The sequence below is a fragment of the Oryx dammah genome, unplaced genomic scaffold (genome assembly GCF_014754425.2).
Source record: "Oryx dammah isolate SB20612 unplaced genomic scaffold, SCBI_Odam_1.1 HiC_scaffold_6, whole genome shotgun sequence".
Classification (NCBI taxonomy): domain Eukaryota; kingdom Metazoa; phylum Chordata; class Mammalia; order Artiodactyla; family Bovidae; genus Oryx; species Oryx dammah.
In genome coordinates this window covers 17,255,156-17,268,915 of record NW_024070190.1, presented here as the reverse complement: position 1 = coordinate 17,268,915, position 13,760 = coordinate 17,255,156, and the positions used below count along the sequence as shown (strand labels likewise).

Sequence of the window (13,760 nt, the reverse complement as noted above, 5' to 3'; positions counted from 1 at the left end):
TCAGTCATGTCCGACGCTTTGCCACCCCATGAACTGTAGCTCACCAGGTTCCTCTGTCCAAGGAGCTCTCCAGGCAAGAATACTGGAGGGGGCTGCCGTTTCCTTCTCCAGGGGGTTGTCCCAACTCAGGGATCGAGCCCCGATCCCCCCTCTGCAGACAGATTCTTTTCCATCTGAACCACCAGGGAAGCCCTCAGCAGCGTTAGCTAATCCGTGTAACTGTGATGTGGTGATATGTTCACAAAAAAGAGGATACATATATAAATACCAAATATGTACCGTGACTTCCAAAATACAGAATATGTATTACCCATGAAGCACACCCCCCCCATAGCGTGCATCACACACACACACACACACTGCAGTAGAGCTCAATAAATGGCAGCTGCCATGGTGATGAGTCATGCTGAACGTCTCTGGTGGTCCCCAGATCCTTCCATCCGGGATGGATGACGTACTTCTAGGCCAGCCAGTCCACAGTGTGGGTCTGGAGAAGGTGGACAGGACATTGGGTCAGGTGTCTTTTTAAATCATGAAAGGGTATTGAATATAGTCAAATGGTTTTTCTCTATCATTTGAGGTGATCCTTTTTTTCCTTTGTTTATTAATGTGGTGTGCAGCACTGATTGTTTTTTTAGTGTTGAACCACTCTTGCTTTCCTGGGATGAATCCCACTAAATCATGGTATATAGTCCTAGGCTGTTGGATTTGTTTTGCTAGTTTTTTGTTGAGGGTTTTTTGCATGTATATTAATGAGGGGTATTGGTCTGTAATTTTCTTTTCTTTGTGTGGCTTTAGTATCGGAGGAATAATGCAGGCTTCCTTGCTGCTCCTCGAACAGATCAGACATACCCTCACTTTGGGGGCTTTTGCTCTGGCTATCCTCTTTGCTTAAAATGCTTTTCCTCTGGATATCTGCATCCCCTTTGTCAAGGCCATCCAAATGTTACCTTTCCAAAGAAGCCAACTCTACCACCCAAGTTAAAATTGTAAATTTTTTCCCTCTTACACCCAATGTTCTAAATTCTCTTTTCTGTTTTTTCCATAACATTTATCATCTTTCTTCATAATATGTAATTTCTTTTTTATTATTCTATTACATTATTAAATATACCATATAATAATATATGACATGTATTTAGTATATATTTTACAATACTACTTATAGTAAAACTTATATAGCAATAGTAATTTTTATTATTTGTCATTTAGCTATTTATTATGTTTACCTTTATTGTCTATACCCTTCTCACTTATCAGGTATGGGTTTTACTTTGTTTAGCTTATAGATGTATCCAGCATGCCAGGAAGATACTTAGCTCAACAAATATTTGTTCAATACTGAACTGGATAAATTAACACCAAGTGTTAGAAGCACTCCTGGCACCTTAGCCATTCTTGGGGGTTGGTGGTGCCAAGAACAATATCATTGTGGGTTGTAAAAGCAACGCTAGAGGCAAGATGTTTGAAAATCAAGTGTTTGTGATTCAGGATTCGTCTTGTGATTTTTTTCCTTTGTTTTTCTTTGTATTGCTATTTTCCCAATTAGCATGCAGTCCAAGTCTTTTTCTTGGTGTAGAGCCCTGTGGGTCTTAAGTCATGTGTAGCGTCCTGTGACCGCCACCACAATCAGGATACGAACAAACAGTCCCACCCCTTCAGATAGTTCTGAGTGCTGTCTCTTAAACCCTTTTGCAACCCCTAACCCCAGACAGCCACTAATCTATTCCTTTAGCTTCATCTTTTTCAGAATAACATGTAAACACAAGCACAAGTGTGTAGCCTTTTGAAGCTAGCTTTTTAAACTCAGCACAAGGCCTTTGAGATCTATCCAGCTTGTATCAGTAGTTCTTATATTTTTATTACTGAGTAGTATTCCATTGTGTGGATGAAAATATTTTCTCCCAGTCTATAACTTTTCGTTTCATTTTTAAAGTGTCTTTCACAGGTTGAAATTTAACAATCAGTTTGCCTATGCCTACAAAAATCCTGCTGGGATTCTGATTGGAATTGTATTAAACAGCATCTATAGATGAATTTGGAGTGGATTAAGACCTTAACTACATTGAGTATTCCAATCCATAAACAGACTGTTTTTCCATTTATATAAATCTATGATTTTTTTAAAAAATCAAGGTCTATAGTATTCAGCATACAGAGCAAGCACATTTTTAAAATTAGATTTATTCTTATGTTTTAGGAGCATGATTTTAAATGATATTTTAAATGTTTTGTATCCCAACTGTTTACTTCTAGTAGGAATGTGATCAATTTCTGTATGTCACTGTGCATCCATGCTAATTCATTTATTTTTTTCTAGAAACTTTTATTTTTTTTAGATTGCTTGGGATTTTTTTTTCTATGTGACAATCATATTGTCTGTGAATAGTGACAGTTTTATACCTTCCTTTCCAATCCATTGTTTCAGCATGATGTTGCATACGAATGGTGAGAGAGGACGTACTTACCTTGTCTTTAAGCTTGAAGAGAATGTCTTCAGTCTTTCGGTATCAAATATTCCATTAGCTGAATTTCTTTGGTAGATGTCCATTGCCAAGTTATGGATGATTCCTTCTATGTCTATTTTACTGAGAGTTTTTTTTTTTTTTCAATCATGAACAGATGTTGAATTTTTAAAATGTTTTTTCTGCCTATGATCATATTTTTTCTTCTTTAATTTATTAATATAATAGATTATATTGACTCATTTTTGACCAGTGAACCAGCCTTGCAGGATAAGGCAAATTGGCCACAATGCCTTGTTTATTTGTGTATGGTTATATTTGTTTTCGCAATAATTTGTAGAGATTTTGCACCTGTTTTTATAAGCGATGTTGGCAGATAGTTTTCTTTTCTTGCACTGGCTTTGTCTGCTTTTGATATCAGAGTCATACTGGTCTCACAAAATGCGTTCGAAGGTGTTCTCTTATATATTTTGAAGGCAGTTGTATAGAACTGGTGTTGTTTATCTTTTAAATGTATGGTAAAATTCACCAGTGGAAACATCTGGGCCTGGAGTTTTCTTTGTGGAAAGGGTTTTAAACTACATATTCAGTTTCTGTAATGGTGTTAAAACTGTTCTGCTTATTTATTTCTTCTTGCTTACTTTTGGTATTTTGTAGCTTTGAAGGACTTGGTCTGTTTTCTCTAGGTTGTCAGATTTGTGTGCACAGAGTTATTTGTGATGTTTTCTTATTCTTTTAATGTCTGTGGGGTCTGTAATGGTAGTCTCTCTTTCACTTATAATATTGGTAATTTGTATCTTTTTTCCTTCTTTGCTAACTTAGCTGGTGGTTTTTCAGTTTTTAAAACTTTTTCAAATAACTAGACCTTTACTTCATTTTTCCTCTATTGTTTTTCAGTTTATAGTTTCACTGATTTTTGCTGTTTTCTGATAATTCCAACCACTGTGTCATCTCCAACTTGGCATCTGTTATATTTTTCCATGTGAGATATTGTGATTTCCCTCCTTTGTTCTAAGCTGAGTAACTTCAGATTATATCCTGGACATTTTTGATGTTATGAATTCTGGCCCTCATTGCCATCTTCTGGAGAATGTTGATTATTTTGTTTTAGCAGGCAACTGACCCAATGAGGTTCAAGCTGCAAATTCTTATCCATCTTTCTTGGACCATGTGTCCAGTATCAGTCTGGTTTTCAGAGATTTTACTGGGCAAGCTGATGTGCCTTCTCATTGTCCCCTGCCAGTCTTGGGTGGTAGTTTACCCCTGAGTTCAGTTCTCAAAGTCTTTGGAATGTGGTTTAGGGTCAGATCCACTCATGTGCAGCTCAGAATTGAGCCCAGAGGTTGATACACAACTTAATGATTTCACTTTCTTAAATTTCTTCTTCTTCATCATTTTCCCAACACTTTCTGGCTCCTTGGGGTCCCTTCCTTCCTCCTCTGTCTAGAAAGCTAGAGCTTTAGTTTATCTGCTCTGCCGCGCACTTCCCACTGCTGTATCTGTCTCTGGGGCCGAGTAGGGAGAGGAAATAGACAAAAGCAATGGAGATTCTTGCCTGATTCTTGGGACCAGAACTCCTCTGATCAGAGAGAAGGTTTCCCCTCCCCAAGAACTTCAAATACCAGTCTGACTGCTGCTGCTGCTGCTGTGAGATTTCTTGAAGGATGGGTGAGAAAGAATGGATGGAGAAGTCCAACAGAGAAAATTCCAGGGATTCCCCTCCGTGGTCTGTGACCTGTTGGGGCCTCCTTTCCTGCTCCTTAGACCAGAAATAGAGCCTTCTCTTAGAGGTCAGTCTGTCCTGTCCATGCTTCCTACACAGTTCTCACTCCCTATAAGCCCATTCCGGAGGATGCTGGGTGGGGAAGCCCCAGGATGCTTTTGGTTTGGTTTCCTTCTCTGCTGCAGTTTACTTTTCAGATTGGAGAGCTGCTCGTGCTTTCTATGTGGGTTTTAAGTTGCATTCAGTGGGTGGGACAGTGCTTACACCATCTCGAAGGAAGCCAGAAGTGTCCTGTGTGTGTGTGTTTAATAAAGAATGAGAGCCTCTCCATTTCCCACCTATGTGGAAAGAGGATAGGGGTCCAGGAAACTGACTTCAGTTGAACGTCAGCTCTGTGCTGGGCTCTGTGTCTTGGTGCACAATGGCATTGTTCTGCGACTCTATGCAGAAAGTATGGTGTTGCACAGCTCTTGTACAGTTAGGGGGAGTTAGGCTCAGATTAATTAGTTCAAGACCATATAGACAGGCTTCCCCGGTAGCTCAGCCGGTAAAGAACCCACCTGCAATGCAGAAGACCTTGGTTTGATTCCTGGGTCAGGAAGATCCCCTGGAGAAGGGATAGGCTCCCCAGTCGAGAATTCTTCAGCTTCCCTGGTGGCTCAGATGGTAAAGAATCAGCCTGCAATGCAGAACACCTGGGTTCAATCCCTGGGTTGCAAAGATCCCCTGGAGAAGGGCATGGAAACCCACTCCAGTATTCTTGCCTGGAGAATCCCCAAGGACAGAGGAGCCTGGTGGGTTAAAGTCCGTGGGGTCGCAAAGAGTTGGACACTGCTGAGCAGCTAAGCACACCACACCATAGCATATAGATAGTAAGTGGCAGGCTGCAAATGGCCTGTCTTAGAGAGATCCAGAAAGTTGTGTGGAAAGCAAGAGGGACTATAAAGCTCGCGTCTGATGTCCTGCTTCCCTCTCTCTGCAGGACAGACGACAGTGATGCTGTGATCATGCACCCCGGGGTCCTGTGCATCATGGTGAGGCTGCTGCCTCGCTTGTACCACGAAGATCACCCTCAGGTACTTGTTGATGAACACACGGGCTTGTCCTTTTCACACGACTGATCTCTTAGGCTCCCCTGGCCAGAGGCTCCCTTTCCCTTTTTTGCCTTTGCCCCCGGTCCTCTGTATGAGCAGAGCCCCCCTCACGACGTGTCCCTGCAGGGGAATATCAGTGGTTTCGAGACCTTTGATTGAGTGCTGCCCACCCTTCCACGGCCCCTCCAAACAGACTGTCCTGTTGATGAAGTGACCGTATAAAAACAACAACCAGGCAAAACTTGAATGGAATCATGTCCCTGCATGAGGCAAGCCCAGGATAGCTGAGGCAGATAGCACTGGCCGTTGGTGGGACCAGGAGCCCTTCAATTCCCATTCAGTGCTTCATCTCTTGGATACTGCCTGTTGCCCTGGCTCAGTGCTGCGTAGGACGTGCAGGGCTAATGGGATGAGCACTGAGCGCTCTCCAAGGAGCCTGCATCTGTGCTGGGGACTGGGAGGTGGTGGCGAGGCAGACAGGCTAAGTACTAAGCTCACAAATGAATATATAATTAAAATTCGTCACAAGTGATATTAAGGGGGGGGGAAGTGGGATGCTGAGAGTAAATAATGGGCATGGAAGTGGGGGGAAGACCTAATTAAAGATAGGAAGAACTGACTCATTTGAAAAGACCCTGATGCTGGGGAAAATTGAAGGCAGGAGGAGAAGGGGACAATAGAGGATGAGATGGTTGGATGGCATCACCGACTCGATGGACAGGAGTTTGAGCAAGCTCCGGGAGTTGGTGATGGACAGGGAAGCCTGGCGTGCTGCAGCCCATGGGATCGCAGAGTCAGACACGACTGAGCAACTGAATTAGATGAAGGGGTGGAGGTCAGGAAAGCCATCTTTCAGACAGTGACATTTCAGCAGAGCCCTGAAAAATGAGTAGCAATTAACCAGGTGGGGATGAGCCTGCTGAAGGGAGCTGGGGTGAGAGCAGAGCAGAACTGAAAACGGGCCGGATGGGGTGGGCGGAGGAAGGTGCAGGCCTGCCAGGGGTGGGTTTTATCCCACGGGCAACACGAAGTCTCTCTCGCGTGGAGGGGTACGCCATCAGGTTTTTGTATTATAATCTCTCTTGCTGCCTGGAGGGTGGCCTGGGGAGGTAGAGAGCCTTGTCCGCAGTCTGGTGACACATGATGGTAGCCCAATTAAGGTGGCATCTGTGGGAAAGTGTGAAGAGCAAGGAGTCAGGAGACCTATTGTGAGATCGACTCAAGGCCCTGAGATGAGCAGGATTCAGGGAGTGGGAAGATGGGGAAGGCAAGGCATCTCTCAGCTCCTGACCCAGCAGCACCAATGGCCCGAGACTGTATGAGCGAGAGTGTCAAGCCTCAGAACAAGACAGATTCTCAGGAAGTGCTTGCCATTTTTAAAACACGTTCTCTAGAGGTTCTAAGAAAGAACCTGGAAGCTGAGGAAACCCTGGAAAACGTACATTTGAATTAGCAGCAGGTGAAAGGAAATGACTTGAGCAACTACCACGCAGCAGGCCCAGTGTTACCCCCTTTCCCTGACTGCTGCTGCTAAGTCGCTTCAGTCGTGTCTGACTCTGCGACCCCATGGACTGAAACCCCCCCAGGCTCCTCTGTCCATAGGATTCTCCAAGCAAGAATACTGGAGTGGGTTGCCATGCCCTCCTCCAGGGGATCTCCCCGATCCAGGGATCGAACCTGCATCTCTCCTGCTTTGGCAGGCGGGTTCTTTACCCCTAGCGCCACAGTGGGGAGTATCATTGTTCCAACTTTATCCAGTGGCAAACTGAGTCTCAGACAACATACCTGCCGTTTGACAATTCTGAGTTGGTGGCCTGGTGTTAAATGCGGGCCTCCCTGCTGCCAGGGCTCCTGGTCTTTCCCTGCACAGCTGCGGATTCTATGGGAGAACGGGAGTTCACGGGGATGCAGGTCCAGCCTTGCCTTGTCCTTCATTTAAGCCGTTGGAAGGATCCAGACTTCTTCTCCATGTAGCCCTCTCCATCTGGCTTCTACCTGTATCCCTACACCTGATTTTCTAGCAGGTCACACAGCAGCAGCTCAGGGTTCCCAAAGCACAAACACAGAAGCTGCCAGGCCTTCCAGAGACCCCTGCCTGGAACAGGCCAGCATTGCTTCCATGGCATTCTATTGGTCAAAGTGAATCAGAGGTTCAGCTTGGATTCAGCAGGAAGGGACATATGTCTCTTCTACTGATGTGAGGGGTGGTTTGTGTGTCCTAAAGGAGGAATTACTGGGGGGCATCTTTAAAGACCAGCCACCATGCTTGCCTCAGACATCTAACTGATGGGTAAAATTATTTGAGCCCTAAATCAAATGTCTTTGAGTCATTTAGTTATCTAAAGCCCAGGACCTCACTTTCTTTACATTAGTGTTCAGGACAGAGTCTGCCTGGAGCGTGTTGGAAACTAACACTCAGGGAGGGTTACCTCTGTTCCAGGAACATTATTTAATCAATATTCATAACAAGTCATTAAAGTACATGAAATTCTCCCCAGTTTGTAGGTGCTTGAAGCTCAAGAAAGTTGTGCAACTTCCTAAAATCATCGGAGTGGTGAGAGGAGAACTAAAACTCACTTCAGGCCCAAAGTCAAGTTGTGTTTGATGAATAAACCTCTCTTCTCTGCAGCTCTCGATGTGAGGTTATGCATCTTGGCACTGAACACTTTCCCAGTGGCAGTTGCCTTACTGTGAGGATGTCTGGCTTCCTTAGCTGTATTTCATACCATGCAATGCAATTGCAAAGGGAGTGACCAAGCCTGTGGTTTGGGTGGTTAGCAATCAAACTGATTACTGGTGAGCATGTTACTGCAAGTCTCCACCGGTGACTGATGAAGTGAGGCAGAGCAGACAGTGGCCTGTGCTTCTGTCTCCTAGTATCTGAAGACTCTGTGGATGAGCCTGGGCTCCCGATAAACACCCTGAGTTGTCACATCAGTGTGTGGGGAAGAACTTTCTCTCACCCTGCGATGGTAATTGGCCAAATTAAGTATGCAAATGAGACTTCCACTTGGTAGGATACTTTTTCTCTATTCAGGTCACAGTAAGTAATTTAGGAAAATTCTAATTCTCACGCACTGTCTCTCAAATATGCAAATGAAATGTAGCGGTGCATTTTCTCAAAAATGTCCTGCAGATGCCAAATCAGCAGCTATTAAAAGTTGGATAATTGCAGTAATTAATTTCTGGAAGGAGGGTGGGAAACCTCACGGCAACAAATAGAATAGTAAATTAGATGTGAAATGAGACCCAGGCAAGAGAATGCCGAGATGAAACTGACCGTGGGACCGCAGGTGTGGGAGACAGAGAGGAGCTGGAGGTTTCAGTAGATGGCAGTGTCACGAGAAAGATGAACTGTGAGTTCCCACTCATCTCTCGTTAGATGGGCCTGGTGGGTCCCTATAATTTTACCCACTGTCCATTCCTCCTAGGCTCTTCCTACCTTATGGGTGAGAAACTGATAGCTCTCCAAGGTACAGGCATCATTTTAGAAAGCAATTGCTTAACTACTTATATGGGTTGTCTTGTTTATTTCTAATTGTGGCCACATTGCATGTGTTCTGATCAAGACCAAAAGGGTTTTTTTCCCCCCTCTCCAAAATGCTAGCTCTGTGCATTGCTCTTGGAAACAGATAATCCAGCTAATTTTTTTCTTGCCTCTTGTAGCATTACCAGTGTTAAAATTAGACTGTAGGAATGTTATTGTGACTGTTGCTGTCCTAAGCATAAGGCAGAAATGGAGTCCAGCTCAGTTCTCTTGGAGCTGAGTTGGCCCCGGGCAGAAACAACTCATTGAGAAGAAAAGCCTTTACTCTTTCATGATGCTCAACAGCCACGTGGGCCTTGCCATAGGGATGTAGCTCTGGACTAGAACTCTGACTAATATTGGAGGCCTCTCCGCTCCCCAGCAATCACTGCACTTCCATTCGGGTCTTAGCAGAGGGTTATTTGCTGTGTACAACAGGAACTCAGAGGCTGGGTAGCCAGATCCAGTTTTCCAGAGGTGGAGCTCAGCCTGTGTTGGGGTAGCCAACGCTGTGCATGAATGTCTGTGAATAATTACTCAACACTTGTTAGGTTCCACTGGGGATTCAGAGACAAATGTCACTGGAATGCATAGTCTGAATTTGATGGTGGGCACTCAGAGGAATGGAGAAGATAGACAACACTCTAACTGCAAGAAAAGTTTGCCCACAGGGTCTTGGGAGAGAGGAAAGGGAAAGCCACACAGAGATGGTAACACTGGAGCCAGGCTTTAAAGAAAAGACTTGTCTGTGTTAGATCAGATAGAGGAGGGACAGAGAGGACAGTCAGACACAGAGGCACACATAAGGATGCCCATTTGAGGACGGAGTTCAGCTGGACTAGGACTAACCATGTGGCTAGACAGGCTGTGCGTGGGGCAGGGGAGGGAGGTTGAAGCCACATTGTGAGGGCCCTTGAGAGCCACGCTGAGACATGGGTCTCATGGGCCCTTGAGAGCCGCGCTGAGACGTGGGTCTCCTGGGCCCGTGAGAGCCGCGCTGTGACGTGGGTTTCCTGGGCCCATGAGAGCTACGCTGAGACGTGGGTTTCATGGGCCCGTGGGAGCCGTGCTGAGACATGGATTTCATGGGCCCGTGGGAGCCGTGCTGAGACATGGGTTTCATGGGCCTTTGAGAGCCGTGCTGAGACGTGGGTCTCATGGGCTCGTGAGAGCCGCGCTGAGACATGGGTTTTGTTGGACTTTGAGAGCCACGCTGAGATGTGGGTCTCATGGGCCCGTGGGAGCCGTGCTGAGACATGGGTTTCATAGGCCTTTGAGAGCTGCGCTGAGAAGTGGGTCTCATGGGCTTGTAAGAGCCGCGCTGAGACATGGGTTTTGTTGGACTTTGAGAGCCGTGCCAAGACGTGGGTCTCATGGGCCCGTGAGAGCCGTGCTGAGACATGGGTCTCCTGAGCCCGTGAGAGCCGTGCTGAGACATGGGTCTCCTGGGCCCATGAGAGCTGCGCTGAGACGTGGGTTTCATGGGCCCGTGAGAGCCATGCTGAGACGTGGGTCTCCTGGGCCCGTGAGAGCCGTGCTGGGACCTGGGTTTTGTTGGGTCACCACCCTTTATTATTGCGGTTGTCATCATATCCGCTGCGTTTCCCTAAGCCCCTCTACGAGGCTCTGAGGATGACAGATTTGGGTCAGACCTCAGCTCTACCACTTAACAGTCCCAGAACCATGGGGAATCATCTAGTCTCTGGGATCCTTTGCTTCCTTGCTGTAGTATGGGGAGAACAGTATCGTCTTCCCCTGGCATGACTGTGAGGACCAGCTGAAGCAGTACAGGAGGACTCAGGGCAGTGAGCAGAGCATCCGTAGCCCTGCGGGAAGCACTTGCTGACTGGTGCAGTTACTGCTATTAGTTTCCAAAACTCCACAAGCGTTCTATCACTTGATCTTCATAATAACCCAGAGAGGTAGATATCAATAGTCCCATTTTGCAGATGAGGAAGCTCGTAGCAGTGAACTGACCGAGTTAACATCCTAGGCAGGTGGTGGGTGTGCCTGATGGAAGGCCCTGGGACCTCCTGCCGTTGGACCGCGTTGCCGTCCCTGTAGATAAGCGGTAGCCATGGGCGCGAGGCAACTGGACAGAAGGACAAGATCAGACATTAGAGAGACTCTCGTCTGGCACCAGTCTGCACCGCCCCCCGTTGCTGGGTGTGTTCCAGTTTCTACCGTGACGGACGGAAGCCTCCTGCACAGAGTGAGGACAGAAAGGAGATCAGGCTTGGGCTGCATTCATCTGTCAACTGATTTGTGCCTCAGTTTGGAAAGGGCACCATTTTCTGGAATTGCCTGTATTTCAGACACTTTGAACTAATCATACAGGTTTCAGATAACTAAAGTATTGACAGCATTAATAGCCCTGGGTAGGACTGTGTAAGGGCAAGCTATTTGAAAAGAGTCATTTCCTTCAACAAGGAAATTGGCAAAGTAGGAGTCTTGTTTTGTCAAATTACAACACATTAGAAATTTCAACTATTTTGAATTTCTATATTTCTTATGCTTTTTCATTTTGAACCCCACCCTCAAGTATTTCTGTTGTTCCTGAGTGGAAAAAATGTCATATTCTAGTCAAAATCCAGGATACTTCTTAGGGTTATCTCTTAAATAGAGCAAATAGACATAATCTTGCATGGAGATGAAAAGCTTCAAAAGCAAGCTACAGTGGACATAGGATGATGGAGTGCAAGTGAAGTTGATAGCTGAGCTCTGGTCCAATTATCTGGTAACTTTGCTTCTAGTCCTTTACATCATTATTTATATGATTTATATGGGCCACCTCCCTTCTCTGCACATCAATTTCAGCTACGCAGATATGGCCTAGATCATAGGGGTTGCAGACACAGTGTCTTGGGGCCAGAAGTGTAAAGTAAATGCGTGGGTGTAAATAATAGGGAATGGTGAGGCCTGTGGCCATTGGGAAGGGCACTTGCCCAGCCTAAAGGCACTCACCTCTAGCTAGGAGGAAGTCAAACAGAGGCCAGGCCAAACTACCCCACCAATGAAACACTTCTACAGACCCTCAGTGTATGCCTCTTGCGAGATAGTGAGTCCCCTTCCTTGTAATGAGTGCATTGCACAGTGTTAAAACCATGGGCTCTGAAGTAAGACCAGGGTTGCGGTGCCAGTTCTGCCACTCTGTCCACATCGCTTGAGGAGTCTGATGTAACCTTTTCAGTGGGGGATGTGGTTGGAGAGTATTTAGAACCTTAGAGTATTTAGAATCCTGGAACACAACAGGTGCTATCATACCTTCTCTCTCTTCTGGTTTTTGTGACTTTGTGCTTCTAGGGCTCTAAGTCACAGTATATAACATTTTGGAAATATTAAGTGAAAGATAACATATTTCACATACGTTTTAGGTATGTTTCCAGCTTCCATTACACAATTGATAAAGTAATTGAATAGTACGATTGATAACTAATCAGGGCTTTTACTGATAGACTGCAAGCAAAAGGGGTCAATGTTTTGAAAACACTTGCATCCTATAAGAAAAAGTACTTTCACAGATGCAGTTCATGTTGACTCTCACCAAAGCCACAACAGACCTCGAGGGAGGTATTTTCAATATTCTTATTTTAAAGCTAAGGAAACTGAGGCTTAAGGGAAGCAAGTAACTAGCCCAAGTTTCCCATTAGTTAGTATCAAATCAACATGAGTCCCTGCTTCCGGGTAGGTATTTGAGTGCCCTATGCCAAGATGATGTAGGAAGGGTGAATGTTTGTTTGGAAGCTCAAAAGCAACAGACCAGGGCCAGAGCCCCAGGTTGCTTGGAAATGGATCCCTCATCTTTACAAAAGACTGTGTAATCTGCAGTCTTGTTTGAGGAATCTTCGCCAGGCAATCACGTGTGGAAATCTATTAACAATAGCAACAACAAGAAATCTGTTTTAAAAGTACATCTTGAAAGAGTTGTGTCGGTAATTACTTTGGCCAAAGCTATAGAGATCTTCAGGGTAAGTTAATTACTCCTTTCCTGAACTCCTTGAGGATGTAGCAGCCAAAGGGGGACGGGTTCTGGCACAAAGCTGATGCTGGGTCTCACGGAGCCCTGTTGGGCTCCTCTGCTTGCCTGACCTGGCTATTGTAGGGTGAGGGTGTGTGTGTCCAGGGTGATGGAAACTCTTCACAAATGTTTCAGGTTTCAGACTCTGCAGGCATCTTCCCAGATGGATGTTTATCCGCTGGTTCCCCTGGTAATGGTCTCATGCCCCATCTCAGGGCTGACCACAGGCTCACTGTTGGGGAGGGATTTGGGGACAGAGGGTGATCAAGCCTGGCTGGCAACTGTCTGTGATCCCCAGGTTTTCCTTGAAAGGCCAGTCTCACTCTCTCCCCTTGGCCTTTGCACCCACTGTTTCCTCTCCTGGGGGGTCATTCCCTTGTTGACCTGGCTCTGTCCTCGTCCTTCAACCCTCAGTTGGCTCATCGCCTTTCTGACCACCTTCTCAGCGCCCTGGGTCTGGTGCACCTGCTGAGTTCTAGTATACCTCGTGCCCTGTGCTTGTGCTTACTCGGTGGCTATTGAGACACAGAGAGATGTGCCAAGGAAACGAGGATGAAAAGCCATTGTCTCAGGCATCAATTCACAGTTCTTGATAAACAGAAGACAGATACGTAGGTGGCCTGTCATAGTGTGATGTTTATGATGATTCAAATGTGGACACAGTGCTGGTTTGGATAGCCAGAAAAGCTTTATTAAGTGAAAGAACGTGTGAATTGTCTCTTGAAAAATAATTAGGGCCTCATCAAAGGGATGGGAGTAGAAAGGACAGTCTCAACTTTGGGCATTAGTCAAAAAAGTATTCAAGGGTGAGGATGTTACTGGCATGGAGTACAGGGTAGACCAAAGGGGATGTTGGGAAGTAAAGTTGGAAAGAAGCTAATACTTTCTAAATATAAAATCCCAGGCTCCTGTTATCTGGAAATATTGGCCACCG

The 13,760-nt window shown here is 45.6% G+C and overlaps 1 protein-coding gene across 2 annotated transcripts in view; it reads left to right on the top strand.

Moving 5' to 3' along the window:
- Window positions 1–13,760, top strand: part of WDFY4 (WDFY family member 4) — a 247,195-nt gene that overhangs the window by 63,726 nt on the left and 169,709 nt on the right. For both annotated transcript variants that reach the window (XM_040242853.1, XM_040242852.1), the window contains exon 13: window positions 5,171–5,264. In XM_040242853.1, coding sequence (XP_040098787.1) covers window positions 5,171–5,264 — 94 coding nt within the window. The remainder of the gene's footprint in view (window positions 1–5,170; window positions 5,265–13,760) is intronic.